Source organism: Marmota flaviventris, chromosome 1, assembly GCF_047511675.1.
Source record: "Marmota flaviventris isolate mMarFla1 chromosome 1, mMarFla1.hap1, whole genome shotgun sequence".
In the NCBI taxonomy this organism is placed as follows: Eukaryota; Metazoa; Chordata; class Mammalia; order Rodentia; family Sciuridae; genus Marmota; species Marmota flaviventris.
Window position 1 is genome coordinate 189,682,224 of NC_092498.1, and position 24,981 is coordinate 189,707,204.

The window sequence follows — 24,981 nt, forward strand, 5'->3', positions numbered from 1 at the left end:
TTTTTATTAATCTGCAATAAAAAAATTAGCCTTCTAGAAAGTTCCAGGCATCAGCAAGCAGGTGCACTGGCTTTTGAATTTGGAATCTTCTCCTCTCTGGAGCAATACTCTGCCTTTTTAGGTCACAGAGAAGTTCTTCACTCCATCTTCTTATGAGGCTCTTAATAATATTTCATGTGCTACAACAAAAGATAAATCTGACTATTGTAGAATAATGTTTTTATGGATGAAGGAAATGAGACTCAGAGAGGTTAATTGATTTTTCTAGTATCACACAAGTGTGTGGCAGAACTGGGACAGGTATGTTTCAATCCGGTTGACACCAATTCTATTTCATTATATCTGGTTTGATTCTTCATTAAATTTTTATATTTGAGCTTATTAATTTAACCCACAGCAAATAAATTTGAGAAATTAATAAAAAATATGATTGGTTCTGTCTGTATGTAGAATACAAAATATTAATGTTATTTTATGTCCATTAATTTTGATAAAATTAGCATAAGTAAGATACTTTTAATGTTTTAGCAATCCCACGGCTATATTTTAAGTGGAAAAGAGTTTTATGATTTAGTTAAGAGCTTTGACTTTGGTGGCAGATTTATTTAAATAGTATCATATTTTAATTCTTTGTGGCTCAAAATTATATAATGTTGGATGATATCTGAAGTTAATAGACCTTGTTTTTAATCTTCATAACCATTCATATGGCCCACAATAACATGAGTATTGTAGAGAAGTTTCAGTTTATCAAGTTAATAACAGTTTTTGCATTTTAAAACTGGTAGGTTAGCTAGTGAGGTGATGCACTCCTGTAATCCCAGTAACCTGGGAGACCAAGGCAAAAGGATTGCAAATTAGAGGCAGCCTCAGCAACTAAGCAAGACCCTGTCTCAACACAAAATTTCTAAAGGGCTGGGAGTATGGCTCAGTGTTAGTGTTCCTGGGTTTAATACCCAATACTGCAGAAAAACAAAACATAAAAGACAAATGGAACACATAATGAATAATTGTGAGAAAGTTTTGTAAAAGCACAATCTAAAAAAGTGTCACTGCATTTGTTAAATCTATGTTAACTAGAGCCCTTTCTGAAACCATAGCAAAAATCCCTTTCAATTTACCACACACAGGATGGTTTATCATTATAACATGCAATTCATTTTAAACATTGTGTAATAATTTTTGTTTGTTTTTGAAGAGGAGACCCTTTTATTCTTTCAACATTCCCTTTACTAAATAAAAAAGACCAAGTAGTTCTGAATTACACCTAACTCAAATAGTTTCTCCTTGAGTAATATTATTCTATCATTTTCCTTTTATTAGATGTTACTTATTTTTGTAAATTAAAAATAAAACAAAATAGAGCCTTTTTTCATCTATTTTCATGTAGGCTCACATCGTTTTAAAAATGAGAAATAAATTATTAATGAAGACAGAATATATCCTACTTGTCTATAAGATTTATTCCTAATCAGTTATTTTAAAATACTTATGAGGTTTTGCTTATAATCCTCCATTAATAGAATGGCTTGGAGAATAATTGTCCAAATACAGGAGTTTTAATACTGGAAATAAATCCAGTCGATTTCATCAAGTGGCTTCTAATAACTAAGTTGGGTCCAAACAAAGGACAACCATGAGTCCCAGCCCATTCCCCCCCAGGGAAATAAAATCAATTTTAGTTGACCAATCTGTGGCATCAAGGCCTATGGTGTCTCTTCCAAGACACCTGAGATGAACAGATAAAATAAAAGACCAGAAAAAGAGAATTTCTCATGGAAGGAAGGGAAGTGAAGCTTCCAGGGAAAGAAATACAGCTATCTGAACTGCATTTTAATGCATAGACTGACAGTTTTCATGCTAACCCTTGCTTAATACACACTTTGTGAAGTCAATAATTGCCACAATTGCTAATTCCACTTATAATTTTTGTCTTCTCTCTTGCTGCAATCTCACTGCAATTTTGTCTCTTAGTAGTTATAATCAAAATAAGAAGGTCTTTGATGATTTCTCTATTTTGCACAATTTTATTTAAATACTGAGCATGCCTCTGACTCCCTCCCAGAATTACCTTTGGGAACCAGGAATTCTATATAGCAGCAGGCTCCATGTTCCTATGAAATAGAGTTCCTCAGCAACTTAGCAAGGCCCTAAGCAACTTAGCAAGACCCTATCTCAAAATATAAAATAAAAAGTTCTGGGATGTGACTCAGTGGTTAAGCACCACTGGGTTCGATTGTTGGTACCAAAAAATAAAAACAAAAAACCCCTCAACTTTTACTCATTTGAATCCACACTATAGATGTACTAACTAGGATGGGATAAAATCCTAAAATCATCATTCCTTATGTGGACATATTCTTGGCACGTCATTTGTGTTTTTAACTTTAAGAATTGAGTTCTTGTTTCATTATGGTTTCCAATGAATGTGTATAAGAGAAATACTTATTTTAAAAATCACAGAAACTATCATAAACCAGTGTAGCTTATTATTTTTAATAAAGTGTGAGTTTTATATATTTGGGAACACTGTGTAGAAACACCTTTTATTAGATATTGCTATTCATGAGGTCTATTTTGTGAAAGAAATTATGAAATTGTAACTCAACATTTTGGCTCTTTAATCTTACAAAATACCAGTCAGAATAGGTAGCTGTGTAGACTTGTGGAAGACCTGTTTGCTATTCTACAGTCATGCAAATAATAAAAACTGCCAATTGAATAAAAACATTTGGGGGTTGTAGGCAAAATGGTCAGGAGGCCTGGCATGGTAAAATATTACCAGTGCATTAACAAGTAGTTTGACAACTGTCATTTATTAGAGCTAAGGTGAAAGAGGCCTTCTTCATAAATGAGCTGTGATTGACAACGGAAATTAACACATATGTAATTATCTCAACTCTCCTTCAGAGATTAGCCATCCATCCCTCAGGATATCAGCAATCTAGCCCTATAAAGAAATTTTGATCCTGGTAATCAAGCTACCTATTAAGATATTTTTAGGCACAATCTGGTGTGCCTACAATTATCCCTTGGTTTTTAAGAGCAATTTCCTTCTTACATTCTGTTCTTCAGCCTGGCACTCAATGATCTCAGGCTGCTCTATGGAGACCACAGTCTTCTGCTGTAGAGGTGTCCAGCTTAGTCAGCCTATGGCCTAAGTTAGAGGGGGAAGCAGAAATTTTGGGCTCATCTGTGACCCCAGGAGATGAATGTGAGCATCAGCCAGCTCAAATTTTACACTAAATGAAGACAGTATTTGACAGTATTGCCAATGCTTAGAACTGTGAGAAAATTTAATCTTAATTACTTTGTCTGCATTACAATTTTGAAACTTGCTTAGTTACTGCTTGTGAAGGTTACTTAACTCTAAGTTCTTTCAAAGTAAGACATAGTGGGCACTCAGTAGGTATCAATCAGTGTATTAGTTGTTTAATGTCCTTGATTCTAAAATTCACAAGTCACCAAAACATCTTTCAAAAGGTTATTAGGGCTCTGCCATTGCAGATAGTTTGGCATGTGTACTCTCATTTGAATAGTCCTCTTAGTACTTGAAGGGGATAACATTCTTATTATGAAAAAAATCTAGCTTTGTCAATTACAAAAAAAAAAAAAAAATCCAAGATCGACTTCTTCAAATGTAGATTAATTTTTGTTTCTAAAAATACATCCTAATCTATTTTGAATTGCCTATCCATTTAAGGAATGAATTACATTTGGACGATTGGTGATATAAACATTTCTTTGTGAGAACTTTATACTATCAAAAGAAAAAAAAAATTAAAAAAAAAAAAAACAACAAGGATCGACTGATGTGTATTTCAACAAATTGAAGTTGTACTAAGTCACCAGATGTTTTCAGCTGAATCGAGCCCACAGATGCCATTGCGTCATTATTCCTTAAGCTAGGGATTACAATTGGCTAATGTGGTGACATTTGAGGGCTCCAAATGAGCTTGCTTCTCTTTTGTTACATGCAACTTTGGCTTGTAAAGAGCTCTTGCCTCAAGAAGGGGCTGTCTCCTACCCTGAAAATGTTTTCAAGGAAGTTATCAGGGCTGTTTATTTTCCTGCTTTTGCATGTGGTCTTTAGTGAGGTCAAGGGAATGGCTACAGATGACAATGGAGCTATTTCCACAGCTGGCTGCTGAGAGCGGGCAGTCCTTTACAGATGAGCTAGCATGTGGAGGTAGATGATATAAAACATCTGTCACAATGGGAATAAGCAAAAACAACTGCCTTTGAAGATTGCCTTTTAATGATGAAGTGGGAGGGGGGAGTTCTGCCTCCATGATGAGAATGAAAGATGTAGTTGTTGGCAGGCAGACTGCTCCAGGCTTGCTCTTGCGTGAAAGAAAGAAAAAGTATATGTTGAAAACCTCTGACGCTAGTCAAATTGCCTGATTTTGCTGAACATTCATTTCCTTGCCGATCCCACAAATAATCTATGAGAAAGGAAAGGGAGTGTTAAGAGAAAAAAGTGAAAGAAAAAGATAAGAAAAAAAAAACAACTGGGTAACTTTAATACATAACTTAAATAACTGTAATTTTAGCTGGTGACTGAGAGGTCAGAAAAAGCATTTTGCAGTAAGTTTACTTTAATTGATTTTAGCTTTGTGTTCCTTTTCACAGAAAATCTGAAAGATAATATAAAAATTGTATATCATTGAGGCCACATTATGATAAACACTAAAATCTGAATACCCCATTCTAGTATTTGTTTCTCTTCAAGGAACCTTTTGATTTAATAAAACTATCTTCTAAACTATTTTTTGACAGAATGGTGTTAATGTAGTGTCTCACTTCATCTAGCTTGGAAAACAAATTAAAAACAGTGAAATTTGCATATGTCTTTTATGTCCTATAATTTCTAAACAAGGAGGAATCTTTGCCAGAGATTAGTTTTGAGAGAAAATAAATGCTGAACATCAGACGACAATGTATTTCTAAAGGTCCTATTACATGCATAGTTGTACCCTGGTCACCGCTGATCCCAAATCACCCTTCTCAGCTCTGGTGAGGAAGTGACCACCATGACTGCCACCCATGGAATTGTGTTGTCCTCTTTGCCACCTGGACAATAAAGTGGATGCCCCATTCCTAGCTCATTTCTTATTCTAAACTGGTTTCTACAGAGTTCCCTTGCAAGTGCTTCTGATTAGTAGAAGTCAACAGATCTCTGTATCCAACAGCGAGAGGGTTCAGAACATGTTAAAGGAGGTTTTTCTTTTGGGGTTATTTGGTTAGGGTTTTTTTTTTTTTTTTTTTTTTTTTTTCAGTTTTACATTGAAAAGGCAGAAGTTTGTTTTTTGTGGAGAATGAATAACATGTGGAGAGATTATTAAAAACTAAATATCTACAGTCATGAATGACAGAGGTACACCACAGAAAGCAATTGAATTGATCTTAATGAGAGATCTTAAAAAGAAAACAGATTTGGAAACATTTGTGGTACTGTATGGACCAGACTACAGGATAGTTAACAGGGGATGAAGGAGAAGGCAAGAATGACCCAGAAGTTTCTATATTATTCCAAGAATCTAAGAGGGGAGAAAGAATATGCTCTGAGGATGAAAGAGCAAAAAGATATTCAGGATGGAATACAGTCGTTTTGTGGTGCCTGAGATTCTACATATAGTGAGTAGTAGGAAATTTGAGTCAGGAGTTTAGGATAAACACCTTGTCAAAGTGAACTTATAAAAACTTTTAAGTTTCAATCTAATTTCAGCAGTTTTGATTAACTTCCTCAACTTCTAACAAATGGCAATATTGTTGAATTCTACTTTAAACACCTTACTAACGCTTATATTACATTATGTGGTATGTATATTGGATTAACCAAAAACTTTAGATACGCAACCTTGCTGTTTTACAAGGCATACAGCACCTCTTCCAACACTTGGCTCTAATCGCTATGTCTAGTACATTGGTGAAACAGAAGATGTTATTTGGAAAGAATGATGTTTCCAATGGGAGAATTGCCACAAAAATATGTCATAGGAGAAGAAAGGGTCTTTTTCTTTTTGTAATGGAAATTTTATAGAGAAAGGCAGAAACCCCTTGAAGATGACTGAGAAACTAAACTAAACTTTACCGCCAGTCTGTGGTGATGATGAAGAGGCATATTAATGTTACAAAGATTATTTCAAGCTGTTTGGCTCTTGAGTGAGAATTAGAGAATTAATAAAATGATTATGAACCAAACCAAGAATCTCTTTGGAAGCCAGGCAATAGAAAATTCAGAGTCATGATCAACAGCACATAGAACAATGCTTCTCAAGCTTGGCCATAAATGTGATGCACCTGAGAAATGTATTGAAATACAGACTGATTCATTAGGTCTGGAGTAGACCTCCTGAGATTCTGCACTAAGTTCTCATGTGTTATCTGGTCTCAGATTACACTTTGAGAAACAAGGAATTAGAAGAGTTGAGACGATGCTATTAAACTAAGACAAAGGTAAAATTACACATATTACTGTTTAGGAGAAATGACAATAAGATCCAAATGGATAAAAACATATAACAAAGTTTCTGGCACAAATCCTATAACAAATATGATTCTAAAGAATAGCAACAAAAAGCTGCCTTTCATCTCACCTACTGGACAACTTGATGTATATTAATTAATATCTTGAAAGCTGCTCAGAATATATCTTGATTGGAGGCTGTTAGCTTTAGACATGGGGTGTCCCCCAAAGGCTCATGTATAAGACAGTGCAAGAAAATTTGGAGGTGAAACATTTGGATATGACAGCCTCAATCTAATCAATACATTAATCCATTGATAGAGATTAACTGGTAACTATAGGCAGAGAGGGTGTGGCTAGAGGAGAAGGGTCAGTCAGGGGCATGTCTTTGGGGTTTATATTTTGTCTTCCACCATGATGTTTTGGCTTACCTCAGACATAGAGCAATAGAGCCAGCCATCTATGGACTGAGACCTCTGGAACTGTGAGCCTCAGAATAAACTTTTCTTCCACTAATTGTTCTTTTCAAGTCTTTTGTAACAGCAGTGAAAGAGCTGCCTAAAACTAATATAGAATTTACCTTAGAATATGCCTATTCTTCGAGGACATATTTGATCTCTGCATTAGATTAGAAAACACTTCATCAATAGGGCTTATGCTGAGTTTGAGACATGTTAATAACAATAATACTTCAAGAAAGAGTACCTTTAAGGGATTAAATTTGTTCTTTAATTGAGTCATGACTTTACACCTCTATTTTTGGATCTTGCTGAGTTGTTAGCTCCAACTAGGCAAATTCTTTAAAATGTCTTAAAGGAGAAAAGATATAGCCCAGAAATGTCCTCTGAGAGACCACAAAATGAAGTGCATTTTGTAGCAAATTGCAAGACAAAGAATAGCTACTTTCCTAGTAACAGTCAGAATTGAGGTGCCTTGTGACATATTCAGGCAATATACACTATAAACAATGGTCCTAAGTAAGAGAACAGGCAGCTTTTCCTCTTGATCACCCCTGTGATTTGAGAAATGATTTCCCAGGCCCATTCACCAACAGGATATGGCAAGACCTTGAAAATGATACACAGCTAGGACTTTGGGTCTATTTGTCAGTAAAGAGAAGTTTTTAATGAGAAGGTTTATGACAGCTCAAAGTCTTGAGTGCTAGTTAAAGTCAGGTAAACATTTTACTAGACAAAAGATGGGGTCCATAAATATTCAGACATCTACCGGGAACCCAATTTGCCTTATCATTTAGAAGAAAAAAGGCCTGGAATATTGCATCTGACATGCATTTGAAACTTCCTGTACATTGAAAATCTACTTGGAGGTATACAAAGTGATTGCTGTACAAGTGAATAAAGCATTTCTTCTCTTATTTCACAGCAAGGTTTGACAAGACTCTTACACAGATGCATGGCTATTAAGCCAGTTTGTTACATGGGAAAGCCCTTGGGGTAGGGGGGGGGGACTTATGCTGCTTTTGTGGCTCTGTGCATTGGCTATAATATATAAAGGAAGTTTTGCAGCATTTAATTGGGTGTATTTAATTATTCCACAAAACAAAAATCATGTGGGGAACACCAATGTTAAACTTCCCTGAGTAAGGAGTGACCCTCAGAAGCCCTGGAATTCTCATGTTAAATAACAAGAAGGTCAAGTTGGCAATGACAGGGGCATTTTTAAAGGGAAACAGAGAAAATGCATGGATGGATCTTTTAAAAAAAATTTTATTAGAGCATTATTGTTATACATAGTAGTTGAGTACATTTTGACAAAATCATACATGCAAGAATTGGTTGTATTCCATTTCAGTCCCCATCTTCCCTTTCCCTACTCTTCTTCCTTTCTATTAACCTTCATTTTATTAACTTATTTATTTATTTATTTTTGAGGTGCTTTCTACATAAAGTTGGAATTCACTCTGGTATATTTATATACATACATAGCTAATTTCATTTTGCATTTCCACCCCTTTCCGGTCTCTCCTCCCTCCCTCTTGATTTCCTTCTTGGAATTCAGCAACGTTTTCGGTATCTTTATTTATCCAACCCCTCACCGTTTTCCCCCTTATTTTGTTTTACCTTCTGAATGTGAGAGAAAATATTAGACCCTTGATTTATCTGAGTCTGTTTTATTTCACTTAGCATAATGCTTTCTCTTTCTTGATGGATTTTTAAAGTTCATCCTATTGACAAATCAAGAGAATGCTTCTGTTATGTAGTTGAATACCCTTGCCCAGTTTGAGCATGGAGCTGCTGCTATTTTATTTTTTTTTATTTTTTGCATTGTGTTGAAGCCATAAGAGCCCTGGCCGATGATCAAGTGCCTTTCACTTTTTCAGTCATGTAGCACCATTAACTAAGCAACTGTTTCATAAAAGTCACTGTGCTAGGCTTTAGGACCATTAAAAAACAAATGTACAAGGTGTTACAAATGTTGGTAAGTTCACTGTAAGTGAACTTAGAATCCATGGGGAGAAGTAAAGTATGATTAAAATCATGTCTTATGCAAAATGTTATGAGAGAAGCAAATGACCAACAGTTTGGATCAGTCATAGGAAATGTTGCCTAGAATGTAGTATTTATGAGTCTTAAAGGATATAGGCTAACCTGCTGTAGATGCCCAACATTCCTGGCAAAGATACCAAAGGCGAGAGATTAAGGAGGGTCAAAGAATAATGAGTAGTCCAGTGTGGTGGAAAGAGAGGCTTCATGTAAATGGACTTGGGGAGTCAGTATGGAAGGTAAATGGGAAGCCATGTGATCTTAGTAGATCATGTATACTAAGCTATATACTAAGCTAGCAAGACCATCCTAGACCCACCTACAGAAGGCTGCTTTTGGATGTAGATAATGCCATAACACAGCAGTAAAGCAAAAGCTTATTGGTGTCCCCACTGCTCATTTACTTTACGTGAATAAAGAAAGCATGAATAGAAAATGTTTCAATCCCATCACTGAATTTCCTTCTCTACTGTTAAATTCCTCCTACACATGTAAGCTCACTCAGTTGTAAAAATGAGATCTAGGTTGCACTTTATTAGAGAGGTAGCTTAACAAGGTTTCTGTTATATCTCCACTTGGAATAAAAATTATGAAAAATTGGTTCTGCTCATCTTTAAAGTATTGTTCAAATTTTTTGTTTATTGTTCAGACAGGGAAATGGAGCTATTCTCCTTGTCTCTAATATAATTTTGCATTATATAGTTTATTTATTACAGTGTTTGAAGTTTCAAGCAGCTAGCACAAACTGTGTTTAAATTCCAGCTCCATATCCATTCATCCCTACAGGGCAATATGAAGTCAAACATGGTGCCTAGAAATCAAAGGTTTCTATTATATTTTGAAAAATGTGGAAGGTGATAAAATATATTTGGATTCATTTGTTTGGTGGTGTCATGGCATAATTATCTCTAAATTTTGTTGTTTTGATCATTTTGATACCTTCAAACCAATTTTGGAAGGATGTAATATATCTCTATGGGGAAGACATAAACCAGGGGGCCCCTGCAAAGCAAAGGACTTCAGTTAGATCACTAGTTTCCCCGCACAAATAGCTGGATTTTATTTTTCACATAATCTACACCACACCTATGTTAGTCTGCTTTTTGTCATTGTGACTAAAATACCTGACAGTAACAACTTAGAGGAGGAAAAATTTATTTTGGGTTCACAGTTTCAGAAGTCCAAGTACATGGTTGGCTGACTCTATTGCTCTTGCAGGAAGTGAGGCAAAATGTCGTGGCAGAAGGGTGGGGCAGAGGAAATCTACTCAGTTCATGACAGATGGGGGAACAAGCGGGAGGAGCTTGGGGGACAAAATATATGAACCCAAAGGCAACACCTGTGACCCATTTCCTCTAGCCATGTCATACCTGCCTACCTAGTAACCACCTAGTAACCCATTCAAAGTATTAAGTCATCAAATGGATTAATCCACTGATAGGGTCTAATAATAATAATCTCTAATAATCTAATCATTTCAGTTCCTGTATTAACATGGAAGTTCTTGAAGACACCCCATATCCAAACCATAGCAATACCACATAGATTTCATGACTCATATGTTGTGGGTTGTGGATACCTCCAGCTGAGAGCTGATCATTGGTTATGTGATTGGAACCAGACACTAACACACACAAGTTTGCCCTTTGTCAGAGCTTCTTTGACAAGAAGCTTGCTAGAGAGATCATGGGATCTGTCTACGAATAATTAATACTTCCACTGACCCAGTAATCATGATCTCCTTAAGTAGAGATATAAAAGGAAAGAAATATAGTAACCCATCTGCATAACAGAATATTAATAGGATCCATTCTTTTAACCAGATATAAGAGCTTAATAATGCCAGAACTAAGTGTTCTTTGCACTTTTGATCAACAAACATTTAGCCCCAAATTCTCAGATTTTTAGCCCTTCATCAATAATAGAATATACTTAAAATCTACTTTGCTTAACTAGGTTTCTAAAGAAGCTTTTTTAAAACACTAATAACTACTACTAAACATGTTTCTTTCATATTAGGTGCAAAAGTCTAAAGGATTAGGAAAAAAATCATTGTTAATAGTCCTACTTATCTATGCACCTGCTTTGGTAAGAACTATCAGTGTGACATATTTACTTCATATTCTCATTCAAAATGACACCATTGTATTAGTAGGTAGGTACTTAACCAATAATTAAGTATTATTAATTATAATTAATAATTATAATATAATAATTGAATATAATAATTGAATAGGCATAGTATATAATTAGGATTCTTTTAAGATGGTCGCCATGAATAAAACTAATTTGGCTTTAGTGTATTTTAATATTATATTAAAAACAATTAATGATAACTGAATATAAAACCAACCTAAATAATATTTGATTAAGAGTGAAAGAAAAAAAAAACTCTGCTTTTATAACTAATAGATATTCTTTGGGGAGGGGTTACTAGGGATTGAACTCGGGAGCACTCAACTACTGAGCCACATCCTAAGTCCTATTTTGTATTTTATTTAGAGACAGGGTCTTTTGAGTTGCTTAGTACCTCACTTTTGCTGAGGCTGTCTTTGAACTCATGATCCTCCTGTCTCACCCTCTCAAACCAATGGAATTACAGACATGTGCCACTGCATGTGGCTTAGATATTCTTTCATTAGGCAACCTACATACATAATTCTTTGACGTTTACCATTTAGCAATGAACAATGTCTTTCTTTTAAACATCATTCCCCTGGTTCATAGCTACACTTTATGTAGTAGTCCAAATATTATACCAGTTAAATCTAATCCTGTCCTAGTTTAGGAAAGAAACTCAGTCAAATGAGTCACATTTCCAAAATAAGTAACAAAATATCTTTGAACTCAAAATGACCATAGAGCCATTGAAAACCATAATAGTATTACTTCCTTTCCTTGTTCAAATATAGAATTTGGGCATTTGATTTAAATATCAGGCCTATAAGAGACTGGTTTGTATCTTAATCTCAGCATAGTAGCTATTGTTTGCTGTTACTTATAAGGAAGACAGTGGATAAATACTTTGCTCCATTTTCTAATTACTGCAGTGTCAAATTATTTCTAATTTTGTATAAATAGAGTTTATGAATGTATGTGTTTGTATATATAGGATTTCTAAACCTTAGAACTAATGATATTTTTTTGGCTGGATAATTCTTTTTTATAAAATGTTTTTATTAGAGCAAAATAGTAGTGTTCATTTTGACATAAGCATATGTGCATGAAATATAATTTGGTCCATTTCTATTCTCACTACTTCCTCTTTCTTTCCCTTCCTTCTTCCTCCTGTTCTCTTCTTCTACTCTCCTGGTCTTATTTATTGTTGTTGTTTTTGTTTTTTGTTTTTTTAGTTGGCGCTTTATAGATATACAGAAAGCCGGTATTCACTGTGATATATTTATACATGTACATAGTATATTACATGGTCAATATTCTGCAGTTGCTCCCTTTTCCTGGCTCCCTTTGTCAATCCATTTCTTCTACACAAATGATCTCCCTTCTATTTTCAAAGGATCTCCTCTCGCCTACCACTTTTTTTTTTCTCTCTTTCTTATTTTGCTGTACTTTCCACGTATGAGAGAAAACATTGACTCTTGACTTTCTGAGTTTGGCTTATTTCACTTAGCATGATGTCCTCCATTTTCATCCATTTACTAGCAGATGCCATAATTCCATTCTTTTTTGTAAGTAAAACTCTGTGTGTGTATGTGTGTGTGTATCACATTTTCTTTATGGACACCTGGGCTGGTTCCATAACTTGACTATTGTGAATTGCACTGCTATAAATATTGATGTGCCTGCATTACTATTGTATGCTGATTTTAGTTCTTTTGGAAAAATATCAGGAGTGATATAGCTGGGTCATATGATAGTTTCATTCCTAGTGTTTTAAGGAATCTTCACTATGGTAATATAAACTATCCCAAGTAGCCATACTAACTTGCAGTCCCACCAACAGTGTATGAGTGCACTTTTTTCCCCAGATCCTCACCAGCATTTTATTTTGGGGACTTGTCCTGTTTGCTGTAGGATATATATCAATGGCACCTACCCACTAAGTGTAATTAATACTTCATCCCAATTATGAGCAGCAAAAATATCTCCTCTGGTTGAGAAACATTTTAAAATGCACATACAAAAAATTTATTATAATAACTTGCATAGAAATAGCATTGGGGGAACTTTTTATATTATGTGTATTTCAGATCTTATTTTTAAGGGTGTGGTGGTCAAAGATAAGACAAAATCAGAAATGTATGAACTGAAACATGGTTTTAAAACTGAACTTCCCCTTGTGAAATCAAGTTTTTTTCCCCTGAAGTTTTAAAATATTCTTTATTCTGATCAAGTATTTTTAGCCTTCACATCTGAAAAAGAAAATGCAGTAGGTTTACTTCTGATCCAGGATTATTTCTTATAATATGATATCTTATAGTTACATTCATGTTGCTGCAAATAACCGGATTACATTCTTTTTTATGGCTGAATGATATTCGTGTGTGTGTGTGTGTGTGTGTGTGTGTAGGTATCTCTTTTACTCATTCATCCCTAAATTAACTCCATACCTTAGCTAATGTGACTTGTCCTGCAATAAACATGGATGTATAGGCATCTCTTTGGTAGGCTGATTTTATTTTCTTTGGATATATAACATAAAGTGGGATAGCTGAATCATTTGGTAGATCTATTTTTATTTTTTTGAGGAGCCTCCATGAGATAGCATCTCACATCAGTCAGAATAGTAATAATAACAGCACATACTGATGAGGATGTGGAGAAAAGGGATCTCTGATCCACTGTTGGTGGTAATATAAATTAATAGAGCCATTATGGGAAACACTATGGAAGTTTTTCAAAACACTATGTACTTCATAATTTGAAGTTTTGTTCTCTCATTATCCTTCCAATAAATATTTAAGAGGCATATATCATGTACCTTAAACTATAAACAGCACTATAGACATTAAATAGAGTAGGGAATAAAACACATAATGCTAACCATTTTTATTTGGACAATTGAAATCAGAACTGCTGGTAAATGCTAACTGTTTTTTTAATTTAATAAAACAATATGTGGTATCAATATATAAAACTAATTTACAAAGACTATTTTAAATATTTATTGCATGCCATTTCTATTTGTAGAAATTACAAAAATATGTAAAAAATGTATGTATATATATATATTTTTTTTCTTCTGGTCTTGGAAGGCATATTACTGAACAAAGCAATTATAAAATAATGAGAGAGAGGAAAGGGTTCAATTATGAGGCCCAGTGTGGCCACCAGCTTACCATGTTGGAGGTTATTACAAAATGCTTCCAAAGATGAGGCTACCATGTTGGCCACTGCTTCCTGGATTTCAAGCATAATTTTTAAAAGTCAGATTGTCTCTCCAATAGCTGAAGATTAGTGATTATTTGTAAGAATGGGGAAAATGACTTATTTCCTTTATTTTCTCTCCCAATACCAGCCCTTCTTAAACCCTATCCTCTGCCTATACCCTGAAAACACCCACGCTGTCATCAACCAATGAAAGAGATTAAACCTCTCTGCATATACCTCAAGAAAAAGAAGGTTTCTCAGTAATTTTGTGGGACACTACGTTTTGTGTAGCTATTCTCCAAGTTAAATGGAATACCTTTATGCCACACATATCATGTAAACATGGTTGCTATTAGAAAGTAACTTACACTAACTAGTTTGCTTATAACCTTATATTATTCTCTGCATTTCATTTTATGTATGTCAAAAATAGATTGATGCACACACACACTAAATTAGATATTAATTCTAGAAATTAACAAAGGGACAAAAATCTGACACATGGGAAAGAAGAATAAGATGCTTAAACCCTATTTGTAAAAGTTAGGTTGAATTACTATTGAAGAGTCCGTTGAAGTTTTGTAGCTGAAAGCTTGGTCCCCAGTGCAATCATTGCCAATTTAATCATGAGGACACAGTTTTGACAAAAAGGAAAAAGAAGTTTTATTGCTGTGCTAGCAAAGGAGAAACACAGGGCACTTCTGCCCCAAAGGCTGTGACTCTCCAGATCAGGAGGGACAAGGGGGTTTTAAAGGATGTCAGGTGTGCTCTGGTAGGGGATCCCAGGGTGCCCATATGGCTGTCAGGATTCGCTTGTTAATTTGGGAGATATTCACTTCCCAGATCCTCAGCAGACACCTCCTTCCAATAGTGGGTGTGTTCAAGGGCATTTAACTATGGGAAGAGAAGATAACACTGTCTTCCTGATCTTGTTAGGGAGGGGGAGAAGGGAGAAGAGAGGAAAATAATAAATAAATAGATAGATAGATAAAACATAGAGCAATGAGGGCTATATTCAGAAGGTGAAGGGACCACTGTTACAGTTTTACATAAATTGCTGTAAGAAATGGTATAACATGGGCCATAAATATTTTGACATTAATTATTTGGTAAGAGGAGAAGTGAGGATGATATTTCTTTTTTCTTTTTTTTCCCCCACTAATAATCTCCAAATAACTTTCTCATCTCATTTTGTCCAAATAACCTTCTTACCTTTCACTTTGACATTGCTATGATTTAAATACAAGACTTTCTAAGACTCCAAAGAGGAGGGATTCTCAAATGCATTGCAATACAATCAAACTGGTTAAATGGAAGCAGGTGGAATCAGCTTAGGCCTGAATTATTCAGCTCAAGGGCAGGCTTGGTTTGTTTGAATAAAATGAGATATAATGTGATTATTAGATTCAGACTTGTGCCCCTTAATAAGACTGGATTAAAACCAATAATGGATAAACAGCATAAATAAACTATAGGGAAGCGTTTGCCTCTAGAACTGTAATAGTGGTTAGACAGTGGCAGTTCATAGGCAAAGTATAGTTCCCAAACTTTAGTGTTTACCAGGATCACTTGCAGAGTTTATTAAAACACATTCAGGGCCTAAAACACAGAAAGTCTAATACTTGGTCTGTTGCTGCTACGGACCCACTCGCCATAGTTGGAGTATCTCTGGTCTGGCATGCATACCCATTGTCACCAGAATATTAATTGGTCCACGTCCTGGCATCATTACTGAGTAAAAAGCCATCAGGTGTGCGCTCCTGAAGGGAGAGAAGCTGCCCAATGTTTTCTTTGATTTGCATGGTCTTATATTTCAGTTGGGAAACTGATGAACTTTCAAAGACTTTAAGTTGCTTTCAAATATTGGCAAAAGGTTAACAGCACACATGCTTTTCCACCCTTAGGTCAGGTATATTAATTCACACAGGAAGATCTTTGGAAACTTTACCCAAATTACTGTTGGATTGTTGATTTCAGAACTAGGGTGACTAGATCTACCCTTTGTCTATGGAGTGGGAGCAGCTTTGTTTTTTCAGAAGCGGTGACTCAAATGGACCCAATGTTCCCATTATCTGCCTGGTTACTGCGCTTTTTTAGTGATATTACAGCGTGCTACAATATTTTTCTTTGCAGCTTAAACATTGAGCAAACCCAGACATCCGGAGATGCTAAAATGAAAAATCTGTTTCCTCTTGTTTTCCCATTTGCCAAGTGAACTCTGTCAGACAGCACATTCTATACGTTTCAAGTAAACGAAATTACCCTTAATGTGTTGGCAACATCTGTCACAAAACACTCTTCCGTCTATGGCTTAAATGCATTGAGTGGGAATAGAGTTGACAGTGTATTTAATAAGCTGCAATTATGGTTGAGGGCACTCGTTTTTACCTTAACCACCATAAGGTTTTTCCTCTTTGTTTTATGCCTTCCTTTTCTCTGTTTCTTCTTTTTATTTGTTTTTAGTCTATGCTATACAAAAGAGATTCTGCTGTCTTTGATAAGCAAAGAACTGACAAGGACCTTTCTTTTGTTGTAGATAGTCAACACTTAAAACTCTTTAAATGGTCCCTGACAAAGTATCATCCAAAACAAAGTTTTTTTGTTTTTTTTTTTTCAATTATATCCAGCTAATTCACTAATTGTAAATTTCTCCCATTCCCTTGAGATTAAAGAATTAATGTTCTTTATATGGGAATTCTTTATCCACTGAATATTTGTATTGAACGTGAACAAGAATGTATATTCTTACATATGCTCACCTACACATTCTTTTATTATTGTTCATTTACAATAACTGATCTATTTAAGAAAGGAATTTTTCCCTTACATTATTTTTCCATTCTGTGCCTCATGCTGCTATTTACAATTTCAAATTATGACAAATCCCTTCCCACTCTTCCTTTTGATTGTCAGGTTCCTGGTTGATACACAGAAGCAGCACACTGGCGTCTGTAATCAAATGAGTCCCTATTCACTATTTTCTAAGAGACCAGACAGTCCTTCCTAAATTAATTCCAAGTGCAGGCATTCAATCCTTTTATTCTTATCAGGCATAAATTTTGATTCATCTCTGGCAGGCTGCACTGCCCTACCTCTTTTGCATGCAGCCTCCCAAACAAAGAAGAAAGTCTACCTCACATGCCCTTGGGGAATCCTGTGGGGGAAAGGGCGACCTTTGGGGCCCAGAGAAGAAAGTATCCTCACAAACACAATTTGGTCTTTATCTCTGATTTACATAAATGATCCTTGATTGAGGGGCATCTGGAATTGTGGTAGCTAAGCTCTGTTGGAATGTCTAGGGGCAGATATTCTAAGAAGAAAGCATAAGTCTCAAGTTCAAAAAGAGAATTGAAGTCTGGTGGCTGCTCAGGATTGGTATGTTGTAAAAGTGCCACATTTTGATTAAGAAATGCTCCAGGACTTCCATCTTAACTCTGAGGTTATTCTATAATTTGTCCCTAGGTGATTTAAGAAGAACCCTAGTTCTTCTTAAAGTGTTTACTTCTGGTCTGGCACAACAAATACCTGAAATGAAGGCCAGTAAGTATTTTTTTTTAAAAAAAGGAAAAAAAAAAATGGTAAAATTGGTAAAGAGTTTCAGAAAGCAGGAAGAAAAAATGATCTGTCTGAATTAAAATTAAAGTTTATCTTAGTTATTATATTTCTCATCTAAGAAATATCCTGATGAAATATAATTCAATAAAGCATCAAGAAATTCAAAAAACACAAACACACAACTAGGTTTAATTACAACCACAGGCCTATGAAATAGCATATGTTTCCTGATTGATTTCAGCATAAAAGTCCAAATGCCTTGGTGAAGAAAACTGGTTCTAGATATCAAGTATTTCTAAATATTTGATTCAATTTGTATTCTCCCTGAAAAAGAATGGGGAGGAGCCCATAGGGAAGGCTGAGCGGTAGCCTATCTTTTAATAGATACAGTGAGAAAGTTGGATTTGAATAATACCATATGTAATTGATCATCCTGAGCAAAAATATTTTAGGAAACATTTGCTCATGGGTAATTAGTTTGGGTGCTGAGATCTTGTTATTTACATGCATCTGTCCTAGTTTTATTTCTTCAAAATATTTACATACACACAGGGGAAAATAGTAACAATGAAGAAAATACTATTTAGGGGAAAAAAAATTTTTCAGGTATAAATTATTTTATTACAACTGAGTATTTAAATGGATTGTTATGAACTTCTGACCTATAATCTTTGAAATGGGGTATTATAATGATATAATCTGAAAGCTTCCATCCAACCCTAATTTTTAAATTTAGCTTTAAAAAAAAAATATTGTCCCTAGTAGGATAGGGAAAGAGGAGTAGAAGAGTACCAGGTCCTGACTCCATTCTTCACTAGCTTTATAACACCTGATGCATGCATGGAAATCTTTTAAATGTACACTTTTTGTATTTCCAACAGTTATAAGGAATCAAAATATGAATTCTAGTAACACACCTTTCATAACATCTTATAAAAACCTTGACATTTTTCCTCTTTTGAAAAATTATAATTTATGGATGAACATAAAAATTCAATCAGTTTTAATAGAGGTCAGTGTTCTTCTGAATTATGTCAGAAGTACAAATAGAACATAGGTCAAAATATCAGGAGGAAAATACATGGAAAACAGCACCTTTAATTTTCAGGTCATTAATGTTAGATTTTAATATGTCCTTCAAAGACATCTAGTCAAAAACCCATCTGAGCCTGCCTTATTCTTTCAGTGTTAGATTTTTTTCCCCCAGTGTTAGATTGTATGGGTGCTATCAACAATACATATCTAGCCAGGTACAGTAGTGCATGCCTACAATGCCAGCTACAGGAGAAGCTCAGGCAGGGGAGTTGCAAGTTTGAGGTCAGCCTGGACAACTTCAGAGACCTTGTCTCAAAATAAAACTAATATGGGCTGTGAATATATGTCAGTGATAGAGTACTCCCAGGTTCAATCCCCAGTACCAGAGGGTGGGGGTAAAAATTACTTATATAAATCATGGACAAGTGGAATAAACCTAAAATTTTATTGAATATCAAAAAAATAGTGAATTTTCATTAATGTTCATATTTTTAGAGAAATTTACATATAGAACAGCGAAAGTATATTTAAATATGATTTGTTAGAATACGTTCTACATCAAATGTTAGAAATATAAATGACATATGTTTAGATAAATCACATATAAATCACATGAGAGAAATGGAAGTTGTTAATGCCATCTATTTAGCAGGCACAAAATGACATGCATGAATATAAAAATCATATGAGGCTAAACTCAGTCTTTTCAGTAAAAAGTAAATGGATTTGATGTTAACAGAAAAACATAGTTTACTATAATTAATTTTTAAAAAAGTTTCCCTGCAGAATATGTTTTCAGATGAACATTTATGTGCTTGTAGGGTGCTGTGATTACACCAACCATGGACCATCCTATGTCCATGCAGCCAACCAACATGATGGGTCCCCTGACACAGCAGATGAACCACCTTTCATTGGGAACAACAGGAACGGTGAGTTGATGTTTGTTTTGTTTTCTTGGATTTCACTAAGATGTGATACTGTTTTCATTGGCGTTGTTAGTGAAACTGGTTCTGTACATTCATCTAACACACCTATCACGTTCCAGTGTGAATAAGCCGCGTTCATGCATGTTCAATTCCAGGGCACAATTAGTCACATTGACAAAGCTAAGGGTTCAACTGTGTTGCATTTAAACTTCAGTTAGAACGCAGTGTGTGAGGTATAATGTCTGTTTTGGGAAAGGAAACCTCTTAAGTGCATCTGCAAATCTAGAACCTGTGATTATGTACTTGAGCTTGGTTTACCATTCCCAGCTGCTTAACAGTTCAGCAAATATATCATTAACAGGTTCTACACAAGTTAAGGAGCCAACTGACTATGATCGTGAAAAAGCTTTTTTTATTTTATCATCAATGCTTAAATTAATGAAAATCTATTGAGAATTTGACATAATTGAATTCTTTTGGAAAGGATGACAAAGATGATATTGAAAAGAAAGAAGGGAATCTAATGTGCTTGCTATTTTCTTATAAGTTGGATATTTTTGACTAGTCCTATTTGTTTTTCCTTGAGGAACAGAATTGTCCTGAGAAAATATCTATTGCAGTTTTGATTTTATATCAACAAAGCATTTGGAATCATGGGCAAAACTTCATGTATTTTTTTAAAGATAATTCCCCATATGTTCAAGAAGGCAGATACATACTAAAATACTGAAATTTTGTTAATTGCCATTATTAAGAAGGGTGAAAACAGCATGTGATATTAGCAGTTAAAGTTTTTTTTTTTTTCATTTATGTTAGTGCAGATAATCTTATCAGTTTTAAAGATGTAGAAAGAAAATAGATTTTATTTTGACTGAGGCAGCTTAAATATTTTAGAAAGAATAATGGACCAAGAATCAAGAATCCTAGATCTAAATCTTTATTGAGACCTTCTTTTCTTTCTGTCCTCAGGAAAATAGAATCATCTGGTCATAATTTCCTTCTCCACATAGTTGAAACTTTGCACTTGATATATGGGGCCCGTTTAACTCTATGATTTTATATCTTTAAGTCTATATGCATCTTAGTCACCAATTCTGTGGTTCCCCACAGAGGTGCTGGGATCATTTGCAGAGATCTATGTACATACGCACACTAGCTGTGCATTGGGAATGTTACCTTATAGTGGTGGCTTGCTGTCTTATAGAGGTTGTTGACTCATAGGCTTTATAGAATATAAGAAGTTTCTGACATGACCACTGAGGCCTTACTAATATGCCCTAAGTAAGAAAATCCATACACCTTAATGGAAAGAGTCACATTGTTTCAATAAGGACATTTAGTTTTATTAACATGAACAAAGTGCCTCTAAGGCCTCAGTTGTTGAACATATAAAAAGCAATTGATGATAACTTAACTATCTGGATGCTTGGTCAGGATCAAATTTTCTTAGGTTTCAGATCTATATTTTTGGAAGTCATGCCTCAGACTATAATTATTATATTTTTAACTATAAACTATGGTACAGATCATTTTCATCAAGGAGATAGAGTTTGAAGTTAGTATTTTTATTGCTTTCAGTATTGTGTGAAGATTATTATTATTTTTTGAGGTGGTTCCGGGGATTGAACTCAGGGGCACTCAACCACTGAGCCACATCCCCAGCCCTATTTTGTATTTTATTTAGAGACAGGGTTTCACTGAGTTGCTAAGCACCTCACTTTTGCTGAAGCTGGCTTTGAACTCTCAATCCTCATGCCTCAGCCTCCTGAGCCCCTGGGATTACAAGAGTGTGCCACTATGCCTGGCTAAAGATTATTTGTAGTCAATTTGTATATTGCTAATAAAGCAAGTCCCAAGTACAGTATTTTCATTTATTTATTTACTTACTTTTTTTTTCTGGTGCTGGGGATTGAACCCAGGCCATGTACTGCTAGGCAAGTGCTCTACCACTGAGTTACATCCCCAGCCTAGGTGAAGTGTTGGGAGGCCTAAAGTTTATCATATTTCCATTATAGACTGCCTCCATTATCACCTTCCTTTTCCTTCAATGATTATAAATTCTTGATGAGCATAGAAATGCAATTTTACTGTATTGCATGAAAAGCTGAAATCTGGTAAATTAAAAAAAGAAATTACAGTGTAAATCATAGAAACCCCTTAAAAATGTTACCTGTTGGAATCAAAACCAAAACCAGTACTTGCTAAGATTTAAGTGTTTGTACTAGTGAAAATATAAGAGCTGGGTTAAGTGAATATATGACTGAAATCCTTTAGTAAATTAAAAAATAAGCTAAAAGATACAGAACAGACTCAGAATTATAATAATCATTGATTCAACAAGAAACATATGTTTGTGTATTTGAACATTTTCAATAAGCATGCATTTATTTGTATCCACAAGTTTTAAACAGCTGGTAACAGCCAATAATAATAGTAATTCAATAATGATAGACACTGCTCCCTTACTTAGAGAATAGTAGTTTTGAGCACGTGCTTAGCTTTAGCACCAGATTTCCTCTAGCTTTTTTTTTTCTTTTCCTATTCATTTCTTCCTTTACATTTGCAACTAAATAATGCTTAGAAACATTATAAGCCTTTGTATAACATGACAGTATGCAAAAGTTTAAATTTTAATGAGTTTTTAAGGGAGGCAGAAAAAGACTATTACTTTGTTGATTCATTCAACAAAACGTCATTGTTTAGTGTTTAGAATGCTGTTATAATTTTTTCTTAAGCTGTGACTATAATCCTTTGATATGCCATCATATATTCATTTTATCTAAATTTTTCATTGGCATTTGGAGTGGCTATTATGTAGTGGAGGTTAGTTTCCCACCTAATTGCTTCTTTCCAACATTTCCACGGATGGGAAAGCAGCCTGGAATCATGGAAAGTCCAATGGGCTTTGGAATCAAACTTGAGTTCAAAGCCTGGCTCTACCCCTTCATTAAGCTGTGCATGTTTAAGCAGGTTACTTATTTATTCTCTTTGAACCTTTGCTTCATCTTTTACAAAATAGAAATAATAATATGTCTATCCCAGTGATGTTGTGAGTATTAAATCATAGTGTACCTAGTCCAGTGTTGGTATGTGCTTATAAAATAAACTGCCCTTTCCCCTCTTCCTCCAGTGGATTTTAAGTAGTGGAGTCCAGTCTAGGTCTCCAGAAGGGTTGGAGCACACTATTTAATCCACAGTACAACTCCCTCCTCTGTTTCATTTCAAGTGATATAACTGACTTCTTTAAAGTCTCCACCCCTTTAGCTGTTCACATAGTGTTCCAGGGTTGCAAACTCAAATTTCTCTGAAGCCTGGCCGAGTCATGTTAATGAATGAAGTTGACTGAGTTCAAGCATATACCTTGGAAATATATCATATAACTTTCTTTATATTTTCCAGTATTATAAACATAGTCACATCATACAGATATACATGATATTGAGATTTTATTTTAGATATTTTCAGTGGAATAAGAATAATATCTCTTCCTAACTGTTGGGCAAATGATAGGGAGAGATGGTCCATTGGGCAACCTGAAATATGGACACCTTTTCAAGGAACCACAGCCACTGCTGAACTGCAGACAGCTATTCCCAAACGGATATAAAGATCTAGAGTAGTCTCACCGTCCAATTTCTTAAGATAAACTGAATATTTGGATTTTGATGTGAATCTTACTTATATTCTAATACTAGATCCAATTTATCCCCAGAGCTCCCAGTTTGTAACCATTGCCCAAGATGGTCCTAGTTTTCCTCCAAATTCTCAGAACATTCCTTCTCTTTTCTTTCATAGGTTGCTAAATCAGGATTTCGTTATTAACTTACTGTTCAGGCCACGTGATTTTCTTAAGCAATCCCATTCCCTTTCATGATTTTGAACCCTGCCCTCTGTGCTGAAGACTGTTAAGTCTGAGTCTTCAATGCTAACCCCATTTTAGAATGTTGAAATCATTTATTCAACCACTTCCTATCTCCATGTAACTTTCCCTCCAACTTCTCAGAGTCAGCATGGCCCAAACTAATCTCAAGAGCTTTCCCTGAGCTTCCTTCCAACTGAACCCTCTTCATCTTGTTTGTTCCTGCCCCAGTTTTCTTTCAAGTTTATGCTATGACCAAACTAATGCCAGCAGCCAAACCACGCATCTAGGATTGAATCTGGACCCTGCCCTTCTCCCTTACCACCATATACAATTATTTTTTAAGACCCACTGATTGTGTCTCATTGACACATTTCCAGAGGCTCTGCTCTGAGCCTCATTTGGTTTTGTGTGATAATCTGTGTCCTAACTACACTTTCTGCTTTCAGTCTCAATGTTCTGGAATCCATTCTCCACCATTTTGCTGCAGCCAGTTAATCTACAACTATATAACAATGTCTCTATCCTGGGTCTCCTCAGAGTCTTTCAGAGATCTGAGCTCACAAAAATTCTAAAAAAGAAAAAAAACAAGGTGTGAGAAGTGAGGAATGAGATTGAGATAGAGACCTCAGCTCCAGGAACAGATGGATCCCAAGGGCACAGAGCAGTGAGATCCAGTGAATCATTTAGAATAGGGCAGTGCTCAGGAGTGATGGGGGGAGGTGGAGCTAGATTAGAATTTGTTTCTTTTTTTTTTTTTTTTGAAGGGTGTTGATGACCACATGTTTTTGTCCCACTTTTCTTTTTAAGATTCCTGGCTAAAATAATTGCATTGTGCTAAAACCTCTTTTTCATCTTCATAAAAGAGATATATTTCATCCCACGTAACCCCACATTTTGAAATGGGTGCCATGTAGTTAAATATGCCTTTCTCTCTAATTTGCCACTTCAAATATTTATTGTTCAATTCTCTACCCATTTTTAAACTGGACACAATCTACATTTAGGAGAAATGAATCACATGCAAACAGTGTTACTCTTTTAGTCAGTCCATGGCTCTGCTGACCTTGAAGAATTTTTCTAGCTTTTCTGCTTTTTTTTTTTTTTTGGTCACAGGATTTCTTTGATGGAACCAAAGCCCCATTATCCATATTTTCTTATCACTTTATTGTAAGCTTTAGCAGAAGCCACTGGGGACTTGACTGTATTATGAGAATCTCTGAATTGCATGACAATCTTGTTTTACAAGTTTCTTATCTCTTTTTTATTTGTTCAGTTGCTGGTCACCAGTGGCTTACAATG

The 24,981-nt window shown here is 35.1% G+C and overlaps 1 protein-coding gene across 19 annotated transcripts in view; it reads left to right on the forward strand.

Annotated features, from left to right (window-relative positions):
• The window catches only part of Rbms3 (RNA binding motif single stranded interacting protein 3), a 1,055,032-nt gene that overhangs the window by 968,389 nt on the left and 61,662 nt on the right, over positions 1-24,981 (forward strand). For 18 of the 19 annotated variants that reach the window (XM_071619646.1, XM_071619615.1, XM_071619630.1 and 15 more), the window contains one exon: positions 19,713-19,823. In XM_071619646.1, coding sequence (XP_071475747.1) covers positions 19,713-19,823 — 111 coding nt within the window. Of the gene's footprint in view, positions 1-17,763; positions 17,819-19,712; positions 19,824-24,981 lie in introns of those variants that run through there. The other variant, XM_071619659.1, reaches the window with a different exon arrangement.